The sequence below is a fragment of the Hemicordylus capensis genome, chromosome 4 (assembly GCF_027244095.1).
Source record: "Hemicordylus capensis ecotype Gifberg chromosome 4, rHemCap1.1.pri, whole genome shotgun sequence".
NCBI classification, from domain to species: domain Eukaryota; kingdom Metazoa; phylum Chordata; class Lepidosauria; order Squamata; family Cordylidae; genus Hemicordylus; species Hemicordylus capensis.
The window spans coordinates 292,619,377-292,640,966 of record NC_069660.1 but is presented as its reverse complement, the minus strand read 5'-3'; the positions used below and the strand labels follow the sequence as shown (position 1 = coordinate 292,640,966).

The 21,590-nt window shown below is 46.7% G+C and overlaps 1 protein-coding gene across 7 annotated transcripts in view; it reads left to right on the top strand.

The window, feature by feature from the left end:
- Positions 1 to 20,938, top strand: part of LOC128323897 (protein lifeguard 1-like) — a 52,764-nt gene extending 31,826 nt beyond the window's left edge. For 5 of the 7 annotated variants that reach the window (XM_053247813.1, XM_053247812.1, XM_053247810.1 and 2 more), the window contains 6 exons: positions 7,668 to 7,792; positions 8,276 to 8,388; positions 10,167 to 10,367; positions 13,357 to 13,485; positions 19,075 to 19,218; positions 19,931 to 20,938. In XM_053247813.1, coding sequence (XP_053103788.1) covers positions 7,717 to 7,792; positions 8,276 to 8,388; positions 10,167 to 10,367; positions 13,357 to 13,485; positions 19,075 to 19,218; positions 19,931 to 20,080 — 813 coding nt within the window. In that variant the 5' untranslated portion in view covers positions 7,668 to 7,716 and the 3' untranslated portion in view covers positions 20,081 to 20,938. The remainder of the gene's footprint in view (positions 1 to 7,667; positions 7,793 to 8,275; positions 8,389 to 10,166; positions 10,368 to 13,356; positions 13,486 to 19,074; positions 19,219 to 19,930) is intronic. The other 2 variants (XM_053247814.1, XM_053247815.1) reach the window with 1 other exon arrangement.
- The last annotated feature ends 652 nt before the right edge of the window (positions 20,939 to 21,590 follow it).

The window sequence follows — 21,590 nt, the reverse complement described above, 5'->3', positions numbered from 1 at the left end:
TGATGCCACAGTAATGCATTTCCCTCTTGACACAGATTTTAAAGCGTTCCATGCTGTGGTTAAGGATAATCCACAGTTTTCATTGATGTTAAAATAATCACCTATAATTTGGCAATATTCTCTGCCATAACTTGGTTGTGAAGGAGTCTATGATGAAGTTTCTAGTCATATCCCTTCCCCCTCATTTCCCCCCGCCCAGGCATCATTGTACTTTCTACCCAGGCATGATCAGACCATGTCTTGAGTCAAATAGATTTATTTATTTATTGTTTGATGTATATACCTCATTTCATTAAAATAATCCCAAGGCAGTTTACAGTATAATTAAAATGCAAATACACAATGTATGGCATCTGTAACCTTCACACCAAGCAGAGAAGTCACTGTGCGGTCTAAACATGGGTCACAAACCCATCTCTCTATATCCCTAACAATCAAATCACTCACTACTAGGAGGCCCCCAGCCCCAGGAGTATCCTCTGTGTGAGAGGATATGGCCACATAACCCAAAGAGGGGGTCTCTTCTAAGGGAGCATTTCCTTCTTCATCAGACTGATGTCCTCCTTCCCTGAGACCTTCATTCCCCATGATAGCAGAGGAGCTGCCAGCCTGGGAGTGGGATTCCTCTAACACATCCCTGAGGGTCTCATCTACATACCTCTCTGCCTCTCTGAGCTTCTACATGTCAGCCGCCTTGGCTTTGAGAGAATGAACTTGTTCCCTGAGAGCCAGGAGCTCTTTGCAAGGAGTGCTCTCTAATGACTTCTGCCCATTGAGCAGATAGTCATACATGCAACACTCCCTGCAACACATTGGGAAGCGCACACACACACACACACACACACACACACACACACACACACACAGGCATTCTACCTTCATAACTAGTTTTATTGGCTATTTAGAATATATAGAGTTTGTTGTCTTGAAAGCTAGGCCTTAGCTGCAGTTGTTGCTAATTAAAGGTTTTAAGCTTTGTGTTCCAAGAAAAATTTCAAAAGTGAGGTAGTACTCACCTCCTCCTCATGCTGGATATCACTGTTGTGATAAAGAAGGACTGCTTATTAGGGGTGTGCACAGAACCAGCTGGCCCGGTTTAGTTCAATTCCAAACCGGACCCAAACTAGATTGGGCCAGTTCAGTCTGACACCCCCTCGAACACCCCCACCTCTGGTTTGGTTCGGTTGCAGATTTCTTTTTTAAAAAGAAATATTTTTTGTCACTTACCCCCTCCAGGGGACTTCTTCTAGGTGTGTGTGTGTGAGGGGGTTTCCCACAGAGGTTCCCCCTTCCCTGCCAGCCTCCTTGCCATCCTAAGCAGCCATTCGGCTGGCTCTTCAGCCCATTTGGGCCTCCCCACTCCAGTGCAATCGCCATTTTGGAGGTTGCCGTGCCTGCGTCTCTGCCAGGCCACACAGAGGCCCATTGCACCAGCATGGTGGCTCCAAAATGGCTAGTGAGGGTGGCAAGGAGGCCAGCGGGGGGAGGGGGAACCCCTACGAACCACCCTGCCACCTAGAGGAAGTCCCCTGGAGGGGGTAGGTTTATGTGTGTGTGGATAGATAGATAGATAGATAGATAGATAGATAGATAGATAGATAGATAGATAACCCCTAGTGGGTTTCAGTCTGAAGTTGGACCGAAGAGGGTGGTTCGGTTCAACCCCAAACAGTCGAATCGAACTGGTTCAATGTCGAACACATTTTATGTCAAACCTGTTTGCACATCACTACTGCTTATGTACCTCCCCATCCACTTCCCAGCTAATCTCCATGCAAAACAACTTCAATATCTGTTAGCAAACTCTTGTTTGCAAAGCTTCAGGTAGCAAAGTCCTCCTGAATTCAGCCTTGTCTTCTCAAGAGTTGATTCCAAACTGAACCTTCTCAAGAATGTGGCCACTCATGCTGTGTGACTCACCTGCAGCTAATCTACTTGTCCTTTCCCCCCTTGCTTTCTTGTTGATTTATTTATTTGCTTGTTTGCCTCCTTCTTTAGGAAAGAAAACTCTTGTCTTCCCAAGAGCTGGTTCCAAACTGAGCCTCCTCAGGAATATACCCACTCCCTCAAGCAGCCCCCTCACCTGCAGCTAATCCCCATCCACTGTCTGTCAGGCACAACTGAAACTGAAATGGCCCTGTCAAAAACAAACCCCTAGCCAGCCAGAAATCAAACCCTAGGAAATACTAGCCCTTGCATGATCTGAGTACTTTCTGCATAATATGGTATGGATCTTTCTTAGGAGCATATAATGCTGCAGGCATAAGTGGTGATCAGTAAATCTTTCTTTTCAATATCAAACGTTTACTATGTGGTTCTGAATTCGTTTCCAAGAGCGCAAATGAAAAAGTACATAGGAAGCTGCCTTGTACCGAGTCAGACTATTAGCTAGCTTTGTTGACTGGCAGTGGCTCTCCAAGGTTTCAGGCAGCAGTCTTTCCCAGCCCTACCTGGAGATGCCAGGGATGGAACCTGGGACCTTTTGCATGGAAAGCAGATGCTCTGCCACTGAGCTATGGACCCATCCCCTAAGGCAGGGTTTCTTAACTTTGGGCCCCCAGATGTTTTTGGACTACAACTCCCATCATTCTCAGCCACAAAGGTCATATCTTGGATGATGGGAGTTGTAGTCCAACAACATCTGGGGGCCCAAAGTTAAGAAACCCTGTCCTAAGGGAAATATTTCACATTTCGTCACACATGTTTTCTCTACAAAGATAGCTACCCCTCTGGTTTTATAAGTACATACTGCTTTCATATTATTTGTCACACCAGGAGTGCTTTAAAAGCAGAATATTATGACCCTTTTGGTGGTTTTCCTTGAGAAAGACAATATCTGTTTGCTTTTTTAAAAATAATACTAAAACTGCACCTTTTCACCAGGTTGCCTAATCCAGGGTTTCTTAACCTTTGGCCCTCAGATGTGGTTGGACTACAACTCCCATCATCCCCAAACATGGCCTTTGTGGCTGAGGATGATGGGAGTTGTAGTCCAACAACATCTGGGGGCCCAAGGTTAAGAAACCCTGGCCTAACCCATTACAATTTAAAACCATAATCCTATTTTTACTATTCATGGATACTTCAAGACATTAAGTCAAGCATTACACACAGTGTTGACCATAGTAAGAACATACATTGTAAGGTAGTCAATAATTTCATATTTCAGCTTTAACCACGAAATAAATAGTACATTGAACATCAATTATGTTTACTCTCAAAGTGGATCTTTTCGCTCCCTCCACTCCCCAATTCTACCCACCCTGTTTACCCAACTAGTAATATATCCAACAGTTACTACTGAAACTTTTAAAGTGTGAGGAAACCTATTGCTGTCCAAGAACAAGCATAAGATTTACGTTTAAAAATCTTTTTCTATTAAAGATCTCACCATATGTATTATTCCCAACAGCCTGAGAGACTTAGTCATTGTCTTCCTCTTTTTAAAATGCTTCATTATAGATTTATTTTTCATTTCCCAATTATTCTGTTTTCTTGTGTTATGCTCCTGTTTCCCTTTCAGGTGCGGGTTCAGTGGGTCTATGCCACCTTAAGTGGCACAGCAGGGAAATGCTTGACTATCAGGCAGAAAGTTGCCAGTTTGAATCCCTGCTGGTATGATCCCCAGACTATGGGGGACACCTATATCGGGCAGCAGCAATATAGGAAGGTGCTGAAAGGCAGCATCTCATACTGCACAGGAGATGGCAATGGTAAACCCCTCCTGTATTCTACCAAAGACAACCACAGGGCTCTGGGGGCGCCAGGAGTCGACACCGACTCGATGGCACACTTGACCTTTACCTTATCCCCATAGAGCAGGCCTGCTCAACTTAGGCCCACTGGCTGTTTTTGGACTACAACTCCCATAAACCCCAGTCACAGTGGCCAATAGCCAGGGATTATGGGAGTTGTAGGCCAACATCTACAGGAGGGCCGCAGATGAGCAGCCCTGCCATAGATTGTAGCAAAGTGCAGCCTTCTTCAGAATTCCATCCTGGAAGGCTGTTTCCTTTGAGTTTCACAATCAGTTTAGACAAAAATCTCCATCTGACTGAAATGTGTCCATGACTAGCATTCTGTGTTTCCTTCTATTCAGTGTTTCTTGGGAAATGTCTGGTGAAACCTGAATACTGGTATTATGACAGGGAAGAGAGCCTCTTAATCTTCTCTCATTATTTTCTTGTTCTGTGCATGTGTCCGCAAATCTGATTAGGGTATCTCTTGCCGGGAGGTTTTTCTTGACATAAGAACAGCGCTGCTGGATCAGGCCCAAGGCCCATCCAGCCCAGCATCCTGCTTCACACAGTGGCCCAGCAGATGTTCCTGGGAAGCCCACAGTCAAGAGCTGAGGCATGCCCTGCTGTTACGCACCTGTAACATGAGGGGGGCATCCTATATGCTGGCAGGGAGTGGGTTGGATGAGGGAAGGGCATCCTATATGCTGGCAGGTGGTTGGTATTTGATTGAGGGTGCCCAGTACTGATGGCAGGCCACGTCCCATCCCATGCCAGAAAGGGGGAAAGTTAGCGAGAACTTGAGTGAGGCGAGGATTAGCCTTTTCTCTCTCCCCCACTGCAAATCTGATGTGGTATTGGTGACCAGCCTGGCCAGGGAGAGTTTCTCCTTCCTAAACTTCTGGAGCATCTGAGGAGGTTGGGAGTGGGAAGCACTGCTTTGTAGTGGTTCTGCTCCTACCTCTCAGGCAGGTTCCAGATGGTATCTCCATGTCAACATCATCGAGAGAAGACATAACCACCCTACATGCCTGCCTGGAGGTGGTGATGGGCTGGATGAGGGATAACAAGCTGATACTGAATCCAGATAAGACAGAGGTACTCATTGTGTGGGGTCAAAACTCGGGAGATGAGTTTGATCTGCCAGTTCTGGGTGGGGTCACACTTCCCCAGAAGGAACAAGTCTGCAATCTAGGGGTGCTTCTGGATCCAAGCCTTTCCCTGGCATCACAGGTTGAGGCAGTGGCCAGAAGTGCCTTATATCAGCTTCTGCTGACACGCCAGCTGCTTCCGTTTCTTGAGATAGACCTCAGAACAGTGGTACATATGCTGGTAACCTCCAGACTGGATTATTGCAATGCACTCTATAACGGGCTGCCCTTGTATGTAGTCTGGAAACTACAGTTGGTCCAGAATGCAGAAGCCAGGTTGGGCCTTGGGTCTTTAAGAACCCCACCTCCCATTGAGATAATTAGGAGAGGTCCATCTGCAGTTGCCACCAGCTCATCTGTTGGCTACTTTGGGACGGCCCTTCCCTGCTGCTGCCTTGAAGCTTTGGAATGTGCTCTTATTGTGAGGCAAGCCTGATTCACACCCTGCATATGCAGCTCCAGAGCTAGCAAATGAGAATAAGGCTTGTTCACTCCAGCCAAACATTGGCTCAGTTCTTTGTTAAGGCAGCCATGTATGATCTGGATTTGAAGGGAGAAAGAAGACACCATCTCAGAAAGTTCAATGGGCTTTATTAAGACAAACTGTTCACAGAGGCAAGAATGCTGGTCAAATCAATCAAAACAATTCAATCATGTTTCCATTCGTAGTGTAGTGTACAAAATCCTAACTATTGCATGTGTTGCATGTGTGTGTTCTCAGTAATTAATCTAACCAGCATGACATAGAGAAACTGGAAAAGAGAAAGGGGAGGGAGTTGCTTGGAAGGGTGAATGGCAAAGCACCAGGGTTTAGTAAAGGGGAGGGGAGTTGGAGGCAAAGCTTGGTTCTTGAGAGATGAATATTACCAGATCTCATCATGGCCAAATGGATGTGAGCGAGGCTAGTGTCCATTGCTAGGAAGCGTTGCAGACAAGGCTTCAGATGAAAAGCTGGTGCTGGGGTTCACAGACAGAGATAGCCCCTGATATAAGAATAAGTATAAGAATAAGAATTATAAGAAGAAAAAGAAATAGAAAAAATCACCAAATACAAAGATCTACAAATTGAAATTGAAAGGCTGTGGCAGAAAAAGACCAAAATAATCCCAGTGGTAATTGGCGCCCTGGGTGCAATTCCAAAAGACCTTGAAGAGCACCTCAACACCATAGGGGCCACAGAAATCACCATCAGCCAATTACAAAAAGCAACTTTACTGGGAACAGCCTATATTCTGCAACAATATCTATAACAACAGCAACAACATTGACAATAAAATTCTGGCATCCCAGGTCCTTGGGAAGGACTCAATGTCTGTATAAAACAAACCAGTCAATAACACCTGTCTGACTGTGTAAACAATAAATAATAACTCCTTGCCCCACAGCAAGAAATCACTGAGCAGTCTCTTGTTTGCAGGTCCCAGGCCTCTGCTAGCTCTGCAGCTAGACAGCAGGCACTTGGGGTACAGACATGAGCAAGTCTTGCTTGTTAGGCAAAGATTTCTGAAGCTATGCTCAGAGCGCTGGGTTCTGATAGTCGTTGGATCCTTGGATCTAGACATCGTTTTCTCAAGATATCAGCATCCTTCCTGAATCTCAAAGTGTTAATGGGTCATAGCAATGTCTATTTGTCTGAGGAAATTGTTTCTTGGTGCTCTCAAAATAATCTGCACTTCTGAGCTTTGCAAATGGGCATTCTCTCCTGTCCACAGACTTTCTGGCATCTCTGCCTCAAAGAGTGCTAAAAGTCAAAGGTGTTAAGAAGGAAGAGCCTAAACTATGTGTGTGAGACAGCAATTAAATCACTTCTTGTGTAAATCTAAAAATGTAAAGTGTGCCCGTCAAGTCGATTTCGACTCCTGGCAACCACAGAGCCCTGTGGTTGTCTTTGGTAGAATACGGGAGGGGTTTACCATTGCCTCCTCCCATGCAGTATGAGATGATGCCTTTCAGCATCTTCCTATATCACTGCTGCCCAATATAGTACCAGCAGGGATTCAAACCGGCAACTTTCTGCTTGTTAGTGAAGCATTTCCCCGCTGGGCCACTTAAGGTGACTGTGTAAATCTACCTAGTGTGTAGTTCTAAAAACATTCCAAAGTAACAGCAAAAGGATATATGTGTGAGACTAGTAATCAGTGCTTCCGATTAAGGCAAAACAATGTAGGTGACATCAACATTGTAAACATTCTGCCAGAGGAAATGCAGGATTAGCTTCCAGCTTTCCCAAAGCTGTTACTTGAGCACAAAGCCCAGACAATTTGGATGGTCTCTTAGGAGGTTATCATTTCACTTGGAGTTCAGTGATTCCTTGCAACAGGGAATCTTTCAATGGAGTTACTGGCAGAGACACAGGCCTCAGCCTGGCCCACTGGGCAATGAATTCTGGTCCAAGATGAGTGACCTGGGCCACAACACTCCCTGCTGAAATAAGAGCCTCCCCATCTCTGACAACTTTTTAAAAGTCTTTAAAGATGCATCTGTTCACCCAGGCTTTTAATTAAAAATTGTTTTAATAGTTTTAACATTGTTTTAAAATATTATTTTAAACTTTTAAGTTGTTGTAATGTTTTCACCTCTTCAGTTGTCATTTATTTTGCTTTATTGTAAGCTGCCCAGAGACATAGGTTTTGGGCAGTATACAAATATGTTAAATAATAAATAAGGAAGACATATTTGGGAACCTCCATAAATGGGAGGGCCTGCTGTGAAAGCATCCTTCCTGGAGTACACAGAGGTGCCGTTTCCAGCCAACTCCTTTCTCTTGTTCTCTCTGCAGCTCTGAGAAGGTGGCAGATGTGTGAGCACCAGAGCCAGGTCCGTTCAAGATGCCCTTCCTGGGGCTCGTCCAGCCTGGCTCTTCTCACGATCTCAGTGCTCCACTGGGCATCATGGACCAAGGCGGTACGTAGCCACCCCAGGGCCTTTTTTGGAGGGGGGCAAGTGGGCCACCCCATGGACCTGCACTCCAAAGGATGGATTAGTATTCGAAATGGTCAGACAGATCCTTTTCATCCAAGGCAGTAAAACGAATTAGAGAAAACTTAAGCCCAGGATCAAGAGTTGTTTCAGTATTTTGGATTTCCCATCCACTTCCAACAATATCTCTCGGTTTTCTAAAACTTGGGTCTCCCCCAGTCTTGAGTCCAACACTCGAACCACTACACTGGGGCCCCACTCATGCTCCCCTACCCTCCCACTACATTCTGTCCCCAAGGTGGAGACATCCATTCATGTGATATGTAGAGCAGGCCCTACAACCTCCAGGATTGGTGAACACCTGGCATGAAGGCATCAGGGAGCCCAAATGGCTCCTTCTTGAGTTCATAGGGATAGCTGGGGGTGGGGAGCTCTGTTTTGACTATGCCTGCTGCTGCTTCTTCCCAGCACCACCTTACAGCAACAACCCTGAGAACCAGCTGCCCACTGAGCATGTATGCTGCTATTGCAGAATCATGAAATACGGTGACAGGGAGATCAAGCAGGACTTCATTCGCCAGGTGATGGTGTTGGTGTTGGAGGGAAGTGTGGTGTGTCTGCCACAAGAACTAATTGGGAGGGGGGCTGTACACTGTGGAAAGGACCTTACGGGTGTGGTGCAAGGATTTAGTAGGGCTAGTTGCAACTCTGGGGCTGAGTGCTCAAATTTGAGCCTCCCCTGAGCTGGGTGAAGCAGTGCCCCATATCTGGGGGAAGGAGCATCTGTCTTGCATGCTGAAGGTCCCAGATCTGATTCCTGGCATCTCCAGATCAAGATATGTCAAGGCAAGGGGAAGCCTTGGGTGAGACTGTGGAATGAGGCTGCCATTGTTTCAGTGGTTAAGAAGAAGGTTATGAGATGTTGGCACTGTGTAGGACCTCTTGAGCACTAAAGGAAAGAGCAACGGGAATCTGCATTTCAAGGAACAGCTCTCCCCGCTTTTCTGAAGTTGGAGTGTTCTCAGTTGCTCAGTCCAAGGACAGGACTAGAATGAATGGGCTGAAATTACAAGGAAGCAGGTTCAGGCTTGTGCGGGGGGTAGTCAAACTTGACTCTCCAGCTGCTGTTGAACAACAACTCCCATCATCCCTAGCCACAATAAATGGCTGGGGATGGGCTGATTGGTGATGGGATGATGGGTTGGGGATGATAGGAGTTGTAGCTCAACAACAGCTGGAGAGCTAAGGTTCCCTGCCCCTCGGCGAGACATCAGAGGAGTTTCTTAGACATTAGAGGATGGTGGAACACTGCCGAGTGCAGTGGTGAGCTCTCCTGCGCAGAAGGTTTTCAAGCAGAGGCTGAGAGGCTACCCACCAGTCAGGGATGCAGTAGCAGATGCTTGCTTTTAGCATGGGGTTGGGCTAGATTACAGGGCTGCTCAACTTTGGCCCTCCAGCTGTTTTTGGACTGCAGCTCCCATAATCCCCAACCACAGTAGCCAATGGTCAGAGATCATGGTAGCTGTAGGCCAACATCTGCAGAAAGGCCGAAGTTGAGCAGCTCTGGGCTAGAAGGTCTCCAAAGACCCTTCTAGCTCTTAATGTCTTTGGCTCAATTCTGAGCGTATTCCTGCAGGGATGGGTGGGGACTCAGGCCCGGTATCCCCCCGCCCCGCCCGCCAGGTCTCAGCTAGGATGCAGAGCCCTTTGCTTTCTAAATGAAAGTAATATGCTGTTCTTGCTATTCCAACAATTTGTTGCTTAATTGAGTATCAGGCTGTAATCGGTTTTATTCCCATTCTTCCTGTCCTGCTACAAGGAGTATCCTCCACTCTTTGTGGAGAATGCTGCACAATCCATACTGCTCCTCTAGGTCAGGGATTCTCAATGTGGGGTCCCCCGATGTTATTGGACTTCAGCTCCCATAATCCCCAACTGCAGTGGCCTTTGGTTGGGGATGATGGGAGTTGAAGTCCAATTACATCTGGGGACCCAACATTGAGAATCCCTGCTCTAGGTGAATAACCTAGCTCTGTAGGGTTAGGAAACTATCCTTGAGTTCTTGGAGCAGAACCTCCCAAATTCTGGCATCTAACCTAAGTTAGAAGTGTGTCCATTGGCGTGGATGCAAGTATGTGGCATGGCTGTCATGGTGGGTGCTATGGGGTTATAATGGAGAGTGCATACACTTCTGAATTTGCAACTACACCACTGGTTCTGAGAGAACGAAAGGCTCTGCTCCAGGCCCCTGCTGGCTGAATTCTGCCTGATGGATCACTTCTGGAACATCCAGGCAGCCTCAGATGAGTGGCCTCTTTGATTGGTAACCCAGGCTGCACTGCTGCCTTTGCACTTGCAGGTTTTCGTTCTGCTGACTGTCCAGTTACCTGTGGTTCTCATCATGACGGACATGCTTCGCTTTGTGAGGCGATTTAAGTCATATGTGGCAACTTATGCCTGGATCATCGGTGCCCCTATTGCTGTATTCTTCATCTCCCTCATGGTCCTCATCTGGTTTGGAAAGATCCGGATAAAGAACCCGTGGGACCTCATTGCTCTGGTAGGTGCCAGGTCCAGGCACTGGGAGGAGGGGAAGGCAATTGACAAGGGCTGCATGGAATGTATATTATATAACTTAAATTGTATGTGATGCAGGATACCCTTGAATATTGGTAGAGATCCAGTCTTGTGGTAGTGAGCATGCATTTGCTAAGCAGGGTTACCTTGGGTCACATTGGGATGGGTGACTACCCTGTCAGCACTGTACGCTGTAAAATATTCCCGTAGCTCAGCGGCAGATCATCTGCTTGCATGCAGAAGGTCCCAGGCTCACCCTCTGGCATATCTAGGTAGGGCTGGGAGAGATTCCTGCCTGGAACCTTGAAGAGCTGGTCAGTGTAGACCAGGGATTCTCAACGTTGGGTCCCCAGATGTTATTGAACGTTAACTCCCATAATCCCTAGCCCCAGTGCCTTTGGTTGGGGATTATGGGAGTTGAAGTCCAATGACATCTGGGGACCCAATGTTGAGAATCCCTGGTCTACACTGACCAGCTCTTCAACTTCCATAATCCCCAACCAAAGGCACTGGGGCTATGGATTATGGGAGTTAACGTTCAATAACATCTGGGGACCCAACGTTGAGAATCCTTGGTGTAGACAACACTGACCTAGATGGATAAATGGTCAGACTCACCATAAGGCAGAGGCCAATGTTCCTGGTGTGGAGCCTGACGTTCCAGGAAAGGACTGAAAATATTAGATCTGTGGTATTCAAAGCTTAAACCTAACCTGAAAAAAAAGTTGATGTTTCTGAGAAGTGGCATGCAAGCTCCTCCAGGTGGTTTAAAATTTAAATTTCTCAGCTCCACTCACCAGCGGAGAAGGGCTGTTCGTGTGTGTGTGTGTGAAAGTTTAAATATCCAACTCTGTGTGCTGCCAAGTGAGAAGTGGAGTGTGGGCTGCTCCAGGGGGCTTAAACTTCTCAGCTGGTGGAAATGTAGACTTGAAAGGCCTTGCAGCAGCCCACATGCTCTTTCTCAGCATGCATGTGGAGTTGGGGATTTCAACTTTAAACTACCTGGAGTCACCAGTGCGCTGCTTCTCATTTGGTGTGCAGGGTTGGGAATTTGAAGTTTAAACACACTGGAGCAGCTCACATGCTGCTTCTCAGCTGGTGCAGGGGGTTCAGGTATTTTTAAATCACCTGAGAAGTGTTGAGCAGGCTGCTCATTGTAAAATCAGGTAGTTTTGGTCAGGGATTTAACAGTTAAAGGGTTTTCTGCTGCCTAAATTCCACTGAATTTCTGACGAGAGACTGAAATTACCTCCACAATAACTGGATTGGTGTACAAGGAAGTTGGCTGTGAAAAGGCAAAACCACAAAAAGTGAAGGGTCTCCTGTATTATATTGGCACGGTAGTTTAGTATGCAAAGTCTTTACAGCTTACATGGTGTAAAAGTTAAGCTGGGCACCTTGCAATGCAATTGCCATGCTTTTTTGAGCATGAGTGAACACTGAAAACATATTTAATCTCAGTGTAGATTGAAGAGGGTTTTTAGTTACTGAGTTATATTATAATCTGAAGCAAATTCTGTTTGTTATTTCTCTGTGTAAACCACCCTGAGCCATTTTTGGAAGGGCGGTATAGAAATCTAATAAATAATAATAATAATAATAAATAATACTGGGAAAGTGACATGGGTGCAAAAGTGATGTTTGTGCTCTGTTATAATGTTAGAAGTAAAAATTGTGCTTTTTGTTGCAACATGGAAAATTCTTGTACTTTAAAAGAACATTTGCTTGACCAGAAAATCTTGTTTCCATTGCAGGGAATAATATGGGGTGGAATTACAGCTGTCTATATATGGAGACCACAATCTCTGTATGGAGTATATTGCGGCGGGGGGCGAGATTCTTAAATAAATACATTCTTTTTTTTAATCATTAATTTTTATTGAATTATGATCTTTGTCATTGCAAATATGAAAAGCAAGTTAGAACATAAATTAAAATCTTGTTACAGTGCAGGGAGGGAGGGAGAGAGAGAGAGAGAGAGAGAGAGAGAGAGAGAGAGAGACTAATCACCAGGCGAAAATGTAATTCAGGGCTTCCGGATCATTATTAAGGGTATGTCAGTCATTTCACATAAAAGATGTTGCATTAGTGACATTGTTTAGCCATCATACAGTCGTTGTTACTGTCGGAATCTGCTATAAATCGGCTCCATACATAAGCCCTAAACAGACGATATTTAAGAACATCTGTACTGCACTCACATACAGCTGTTGAAGGCAGGTGTACAGGTCCTGCCCCAGCCCCTCCCACACCATGCATGGACTGAAGTGGCAACCACTGTAAGCGTTTCGGCAGGTGCTTCTGTGATTCTGCGACGCGCCAGGCAGCCAATCATGGAAGCCCCACCATCATGCTTACGGTGGTTGCATCTTCAGACAACCACCCTAACTGGGAATGGCATGGGAGGAAGAGTGAAGAGGAGTGATTGATGTGCTGGGAGGGGTGGGACTTTTGCAACTGCTTTTGACAGCTGTACACAAACTTTAAAATAATGCCTGTCCAGGGCGATAGACTGCTGTAATTCAGCTCCTCATTATTTCCTGCAATAGAAATATGGATTTTCTGGTCAAGTAAAGGTTCCTTAAAAGAAAAAAAGTTTCCACATCGTAACAAAGGTTTCCCAAGACCTCATTTCTCAGGTCTTTTCTGAGATTTGCCTCTAGACTGTTACAACCTGGCAAGGAAAAGCATTTGCATCTAGGGCAGTAGTTCCCAACCTGAGGTCCTCCAGATGTTGCTGAACTACAACTCCCAGCATCCCCAGCTACAATTTATTGTGGCTGGGGATGCTGGGAGTTGTAGTTCAGCAACATCTGGAGGACCCCATGTTAAGAACCACTGGCCTTCAGGAAACAAAGCTGAAAGGAGGGGGAGGGGGAGGGTAGAAAAGGACACCCTCTCCTCCACCACTGTCCTACTGGGAAGGAGAGCCTGGAGTTCTCATCACTGATTGCATCAGCCTCTCTCCACAGCCCATTCTCATCCTCATCTTCAAGAACATACACAACATAATACCGATCCCCTACAGCAATGAGGATATCTTGATCCCTTTGGGCATCACTGCTGCCTTACTCCTTGTTGTTCTGATCTTCTCCATCAAGGTGGGTGTGTACTCTTCCTCTCTTCTCCCTCCTCCAGATGGATTAATAGGACCCCCTTAAGGGCAGCAATGGAAACGGGGCTTGTTCTCTTTCGGACCGCAAGCTGTGCCACTGTATCCCATTGCAAAACATGGAAAGCCACTCTTTAGTTGGGAGTGTAGACTGAGAGGGGTGCTGCCCTTGGGGTAGCAGGGGAAGAAAATGCAAGACCCGTGAACAAAAAAGCAAAGGTGAAAAATGGATGAACAATAATAAACAATGAAAGATTGAATAACCAGCTCTCAACACATGTAAAAATAATCAAACACATCTGTATGACACATATGAAAATACATGTAAAAATACATATAAAAATACAATAACGAAATACCAAGTAGAATTATGGAATACGATAAGAAAATGAGAAACCAGTATATGCAGGTGTCCACACACAGTCTGAGATGTCTTCAAAATGCCTGTGGTGGAGGGCCTGCCACTGGCGGGGTCACCACCAAAGGGGGTTGCCCCTTTTGGGGACAGCGAGGGCCAGGCATCTTGGCCCAGGTATCTTTTATGTGGTGGGCATTTAATAATGGGACTTCTGTTTTAATTAGTCCGGGTTGAGGATTTTTTAGAATGTGTCTGGGCTTGCCTGGAGATGGGGAGACAGGGGTTGTGTCCACTGATGGCAGGGCAGCCATCCCGGCGGTGGTGGGAAACCGAAGAAGTAACGTTGGCAAGTCAATGGGTCATTACAATAGAAGGGGACATAGAAATCTAATAGCTGTTTCCCCTTCCGGTTGTCCTGCCAGCTCTTTGACCTTGGGGAGCAGTGCCAACCACCCTTGGAACCTCACCTTGCTCCTCTGTAATGCCAGGTCAGTCCGGAACAAATCAGAAACTATCCATAATTTGATTCTGGATGAAGGTGCCAACCTGGTATGTAATACAGAGACCTGGTTGCAAGAGGCTGGGGGCCCAGTGTGGTCCCAGCTTCTCCCTCCAGGGTACTCTGTAGAGGAGCAGGTGAGGGACCGCGGGCGGGGAGGTGGAGTGGCTATGGTCTAGAAGAATAATATCTCCCTTACCAGGATCCCTGTTAGAGTGTCTGACCATATCAAGTGTGTGTACTTAAGTTTGGGGACCAGAGACAGACTGGGACTTCTGTTGGTGTACCAATGGCCCCACTGCTCAACGGAGTCCCTAACTGAGCTGACAGACTTGGTCTCGGGTTTGGTGCTGGAGTCCCCTAGGCTTGTTGTGCTGGGGGACTTCAATGTTCATTTCAGGACCAATTTGTCCAGGGCAGCTCAGGAGTTCATAGCGGCCATGACGACTATGGGCCTATCCCAAGTGGTCTCGGGACCAACACACATTGCAGGTCACACGCTTGATTTGGTCTTTCACTCTGATCAGGGTGGTGTTCCGTGGTTGGGGAATCCTGTGATTTCCCCATTGTCATGGATGGACCACCATCTGGTTAAGGTTGGACTCACAGGTACACCACACCTTCGCAGGGGCGAGGGACCTATTAGGATGGTCCGCCCAAGAAGGTTATTAGATCCTAAAGGATTTCAAGATGCCTTGGAGGGATTTAGTGTTGGCTTTGTCGGCGATCCTGTTGATGCCCTGGTGGAAAATTGGAACAGCAAACTCACCAGGGCGGTAGACATGATTGCTCCTAAGCGTCCTCTCCAGTCCGCTTCAAAACTGGCCCCTTGGTATACAGAAGAACTACGGGGGCTGAAGCGGCGAGGTAGACGACTGGAGCGCAGGTGAAGAAAGACTTGGCTTGAATCCGACAGATTGCAACATAGAGCTTATTGAAGACCTATTCTTTTCTGCCTGTATTGCATCTGCAAGTTCATGTCTAGCGGCGTTGTCCAGGGTTGTGAGAGGGCTAGTATGTGCCCCTTCTCCCTTGAATCAGAATCTAGAACCATCTACCACCTGCTGTGATGTAATGCATTCTTTGTGGACAAAATCTCTCATATTCGGGCCAACTTAGATTCCATCTCCACAATTACTTCAGTGTCTGATGTGGAGGTGTCCAGCGACTCCTCTTATGTGGTTAGGTTCGATCAGTTCCAGTTTGTGACTCCTGAGGATGTGGACAAGCTGATTGGAATGGTGCAGCCCACAACTTGTTCTCTCTTGACCCTTGCCCGACATGGCCTGTTCAATCTAGCAGGGAGGCTGTAGAAGGCCTGGTAGAGATCATAAATGCGTCTCTGAGGGAAGGTAGGATGCCTCCTAGTCTTAAGGAGGCAATTATTAGACTACTTCTGAAGAAGCCTACTTGGGATCCCGCAGAGCTGAGTAACTACAGGCCTGTCTCCAACCTTCCGTGGCTGGGCAAGGTAATTGAGAGGTTGGTGGCCTCCCAGCTCCAGACAGTCTTGGAGGAAACTGATTGTCTAGACCCATTCCAAACTGGCTATGGGGTGGAGACTGCCTTGGTCAGCCTGATGGATGATCTCCAACTGGGAATTGACAGAGGAAGTGTGACTCTGTTGGTCCTTTTGGACCTCTCAGCAGCTTTCAATACTATCAACCATAGTATCCTTCTGGAGCGTCTGAGGGGGTTGGGGGTGGGAGGCACTGCTTTGCAGTGGTTCCGCTCCTACCTCTCAGGCAGGTTGCAGATGGTGTCCCTTGGAGACTGTGGTTCTTCAAAATCTGAACTTTTGTATGGTGTCCCTCAGAGCTCCATATTGTCTCCGGTTATTGTTTAACATCTACATGAAACCACTGGGAGAGATCATCAGGAGATTTGGTGCTGAGTGCTATCAGTATGCTGATGACACCCAAATCTATTTCTCCATGTCGGCATCATCGAGAGAAGACATAACCACCCTACATGCCTGCCTGGAGGCGGTAATGGGCTGGATGAGGGATAACAAACTGAGACTGAATCCAGATAAGACCGAGGTACTCATTGTGCGGGGTCGAAACCCGAGAGACGATTTTGATCTGCCTGTTCTAGATGGGGTCACACTTCCCCAGAAGGAATAGGTACGCAGTCTAGGGGTGCTTCTGGATCCAAGTCTCTCTCTGGTGTCCCTGGTTGAGGCAGTGGCCAGAAGTGCCTTCTATCAGTTTCGGCTGATACGCCAGCTGTGTCTGTTTCTTGAGGTGAATGACCTCAAAACATTGGTACATCTGCTGGTAACCTCCAGACTGGATTACTGCAATGCACTCTATGTGGGGCTGCCCTTGTATGTAGTCTGGAAACTACAGTTGGTTCAGAATATGGCAGCCAGGCTGGTCTCTGGGTCATCTAGGAGAGACCATATTACTCCCGTATTGAAGGAGTTACACTGGCTGCCGATATGTTTCTGGGCAAAATACAAGGTGCTGGTCATAATCTATAAAGCCCTAAACAGCTTGGGCCCTGTGTGTTTAAGAGAATGTCTTCTTTGTTATGAACCCCACCGCCCATTGAGATCATCAGGAGAAGTCCGTCTGCTTTTGCAACCGGCTCGTCTGGCGGCTACTCAGGGACAAGACTTCTCTGTTGCTGCCCCAAGGCTTTGGAATGCGCTCCCTAGTGAAATAATAGCCCCCCCATCTCTGATAATTTTTAAAAAGTCTTTAAAGACATCTGTTCAACCAGGCTTTTAACTGATATTGTTTTAATTGTTTTAATGTTTTTAGATTATCATTTTTTAAAATTGTTTTTAAATTGCTGTGTTTTAAATTTTTTGTTGTTGTTGTTGTTTTTAACTAATGTTTTATCTTTGTTTTTATCTGGTTGTAAACCACCCAGAGGCATAAGTTTTGGGCGGTATAAAAATATGTTAAATAAATAAATAAATAAATAAATAAATAAATAAATAAATAAATAAGAGAGAAATTGAAGAGTACATACAGTACAAGTAAGGAGACCTCAAATCCAAAGACAGGAAACGATGTACTCAGTGAGATGTGAAAATCCATGTAGATCAAATTATGAATCCTTCATGCAAAGAAAGAAAGCAACCTGCTCTGTAATGGCTAATAATAATTGGTAGCAATAAAAGCAATCATTAATCAAAAGATTTTTCAGCTGTACCCAGGACAACAAACTTCCCTAAAATATATAATATATAATAAATGCAAACCTCAAACAATATCCTATTTGATTATTGCTTGTGTTCAATACCCATGTTGAACTTTCCATTAGTAAAGTGTATATTGAATCTTTTTAACAAGCTTGGATAAGCTTAATTGCATTGTATCTTTACTTTACATTTAGTGAGTGTTTTGCGTTCAGTTTTTTCTTACTTTACAGTGTTATAGATATTGTTTTATGTTTTATATTTCATTGTTCCAGCTTGTTCTAATGGGAACCAGCCCCTGATGAAGCTACTGGAGAAACAGCTCCATATCCCGGGGTGGCTGTCATGATTTTCCCTGGTGTACCTTGTCTCTCAGCACCGATTATTATTAGCCATACAGAGCAGGTTGCTTGCTTTCTTCGCATGAAGGATTCATGATTTGATCCACATGCATTTTCACATCTCACTGAGTACATCATTTCCTCTCTTTGGATTTGAGGACTCCTTACTGTATGTACTCTTCAATTTCTCATTTTGAAGACATCTCAGACTGTGTGTGGACACCTGCATATACTGCTTTCTTATTTTCTTATTGTATTCCGTAATTCTACTTGGTATTTTGTTGTTGTACTTTTATATGTATTTTTACATGTATTTTCATATGTCTCATACAGATGTGTTTGATTATTTTTACATGTGTTGAGAGCTGGTTATTCATTCTTTCATCATTTATTATTTTTCATCCATTTTTCACCTTTGTTTTTTTGTTCATGGGTCTTGCATTTTCTTCCCTCTCCTATTCCGTGCACCCCAGGTTTTTTCCTTGGCCCTTGGGGTAGCAAGCACAAACAGCCCTCTTTGCTAAGCAGGGTCTGCCTAGGCTTGCATTTGGATGGGTGACCACATGTAAACACTCTAGGACAGGGTTTCTTAACCTTGGGCCCCCAGATGTTGTTGGACTACAACTCCCAGAATCCCCAGACATGGCCTTTGTGGCTGGGGATTCTGGGAGTTGTAGTCCAACAACATCTGGGGGCCCAAGGTTAAGAAACCCTGCTCTAGGATATTCCCCTTACGGGATGGGGCCATAGCTCAGCGGGAAAGCATCTGCATGTTTGCAAGCAGAAGGTCCCAAGTTCACTCCCTGGAATCTCCAGCTAGAGTTGGGAGAGACTCCTACCTGAAACCCTGGAGTGCCAATCAGTGTGGACAATACTGAGTTAGATAGTAGCTGGCAGCTTCCTATGTGTCTATGCTCCTCCTTCTCCCTCCTCCCACCACCACAGTCAGCTGATAGTGAAAAGAAGCTGCACTGGTCGGGGCACACTTGATTGTGCCATCTTTCTCGCCAGTGTGACCCATGCACAGCTTGCCCTTCAGCTCCCAGCCAGGTTGCCGCTCTGTCCTAACGTTCCATCTCCAGGCAGGAGACGAGCCCAATAGTGAGGAGGCACTGGTGGTGTGGATTGAAGAGAGGAGGGGATTGAAGAGAACTAGGCTAACAGGTCAGGAAGGGGAAAGGGCCTGGGTGTTTCTGGGACGCACACTGACCTCTGCCTTGCTCCTGCAGATCAAGTGCAACGTCACCTCATACTTTTGGGTGCTGTTTGCTTTCCTGATGGCCCTCTTGACCACTGAGATCCTTTCCACTTTCATTCAGACCTACATCCTGGATATTATCTTCAGTTTCCTCGAAGTCCTCCTCTTCACCTGCGTGAGTGTCACTGCACGGGCTGTGGGAAGCCGTGGTCCACCTTTTGCCAAAGGAGTAAAGAGAGCCTTGCTCTCTTTCCAACAGAAAAGCTCCTGCCTAGCCGTTCCCGATGGGCTCTTCGCCTTGTACAGGGTCCCCTCCCCTGTCTGTGCTGGCGATGGTATTTCCCTTCATTTTCTTTACTGCCGCATGCAGGATCCTAAGGGGGCTGGGAGAGGCCTAGGCGTGCCCTCTGTCATAGCTGGGTGATGCAGAGCGAGGGACGGGGGATAATATTACGATGACGGTGATGAATATACCGCTTTTCAACCAAAGTTCTCAAAGCGGTTTACACAGAAAAAATAAATAAAGACGTCCCCCTGTCCCCAAAGGGCTCACCGTCTTTAAAAAGGCCGATACCAGCAACAGCCGCTGGAGGGATGCTGTGCTGGGGATGGATAGGGCCAGTTGCTCTCCCCTTGCTCAGTAAAGAGAATCGCCACTTGGAAAAGGTGCTTCTTTGCTCAGTTAGCAGCCAGGCTGGCCCAGCCCACTTTACCTGCTGAACCGGTTACTCAGGCAACGTCCAGCATTTCAAGGGGCTGGCTTCTCCTGTGTTTGCCCCCATGTACTAGGTGTGCTAGGCAGGCCAGCTGGCTTCCTCCCTTCCCCCTCAAGCAGGGAGCAGTCCTGTGAACCCAGCTGACACTCTCCCTCCCTTTCTCTTTGGCAGCTCCTGGCCCTGACCACCCAGCTGATCTGGGAGAATAGGTTGCAGACTTTAAGCAACTTTGAGTACACCTTGGCAGCCGGCACTTTTTTCTTCATCACTCTTCTCATGTACTTTGACATCCTAAATATTGTCATCGTCCTTAAGGATTAATAGGCACTCCCTCTCTGTCCTGGCCCCCCATCCCTCCAGCATTGAATGCCTTCCTTAACAAGCCCCAGCTTTGGCTATGTTTTTCCTCCTCTGTAGAGGTCTTTTGTGCAGAAACGTAAGGATTCCTGGCCATTGGAGCCCCTGGACCCTCTGCACGCCCTGCCTTGCCTCCTGTTTTCCTTTCTCTCCCCTTCCTTTTGCGGTGGGGCTCTGTACTACTGCATCCAAAGCTATGACCACTGTGCTCCTGGGCTGGCCTCAACCCCAAACTGTACACACACACACACACACACACACACCCCTCCTAATAAAGGTGAGAATGCACGGGATACCAGCAGGCCTTCATTTTGTCTTTCTGTGAAAAGAGAGAGAAGGTGCTTTCCAGAGCTGCATGGTGGATCCTCTGGCCAGCAAATCTCTGAAGGGACACTGTGTGCTCTCACAAGAACATCATGAGTTTAGAATACATGCAAGAAGGAAAGACACACTTTATTGCTGTGTGGGTCTAGCCACAAGCCTGTGTAGCTGCCAGGAGTTTTTAGTCTATATTTTATAGGATTACCCGGAAGCAAGGGCGGCTTCTCTCCCAGCCAGTCCAGAGTAGGCAGTGCTGCTTCTTGGTTTAGTTTATATTCCTATCCTTACGGAAAAGAGGGGAAATAGACGTTTTCTGCAAACAGCTTCTGGCACTAGTGAAAGCACAGATTTCTCACCTGAGGAAGTATCAGCCAGCATCTATGACCTTTAATAATGTATTTACCATGACTCTGCAATCTCCATTCTGAATGAACAGCCGTCTGGAATTTCTTGCTTCCATGTGAGAAACTGCATGCCTTGGAAGTAAAATAAAGCCTTGAAAACCAGCTGGAAATTGATCCTTTCTTTGCGTGAGTGCTTACTTAGTATCCCAAGACACATTGGCCACATTTGTATGTAACAAATATATTTGTTGAACGGGCCAGCAGTCCCACGAGTCTGAATGCGGGGAATTACAGTTCGGCGCAGCAAAGAAACCGAGGGTTCAGATTTGGAACTCCAATCTGAACCCTCAGGTTGTAGTGAGTTTTGTCGCCACAACCCGTCTGGCTGCAGCCTGTGTGTCATCCGAATTCGGAACCTCAAGCTGCATCCCTGAAACCAGAGCTGAGGGAGGAAGTTCCTCCCTCCACTCTGGCATGATTGGCTGTGTGGGCTGTCCTTCATGGAAGAAGGAAGTAGGGATGGGCCTGGACCAGTCCGGACCTGGTTGGTTCGGATTGGGGGTGGGGGCGCTTTAAGAGTGGTGGGAGGGTTTACTTACCCCTCCCGCCGCTTTCTGCTGTGGCGCCGTAATTTGTAGAGTAATTGGGGCGGCAGGATACCTCCCTGCCGCCCCTTCCCCGCTGCGGCTCTGCAAAGCTCCCAGTAATGCTTTGCGCGTGCGCATGTCAGTGACGTGAAGCGCGCGCATGACGTGCGCGCAAAGCATTACTGGGAGTTTTGCAGAGCCGCAGCGGGGAAGGGGCAGCAG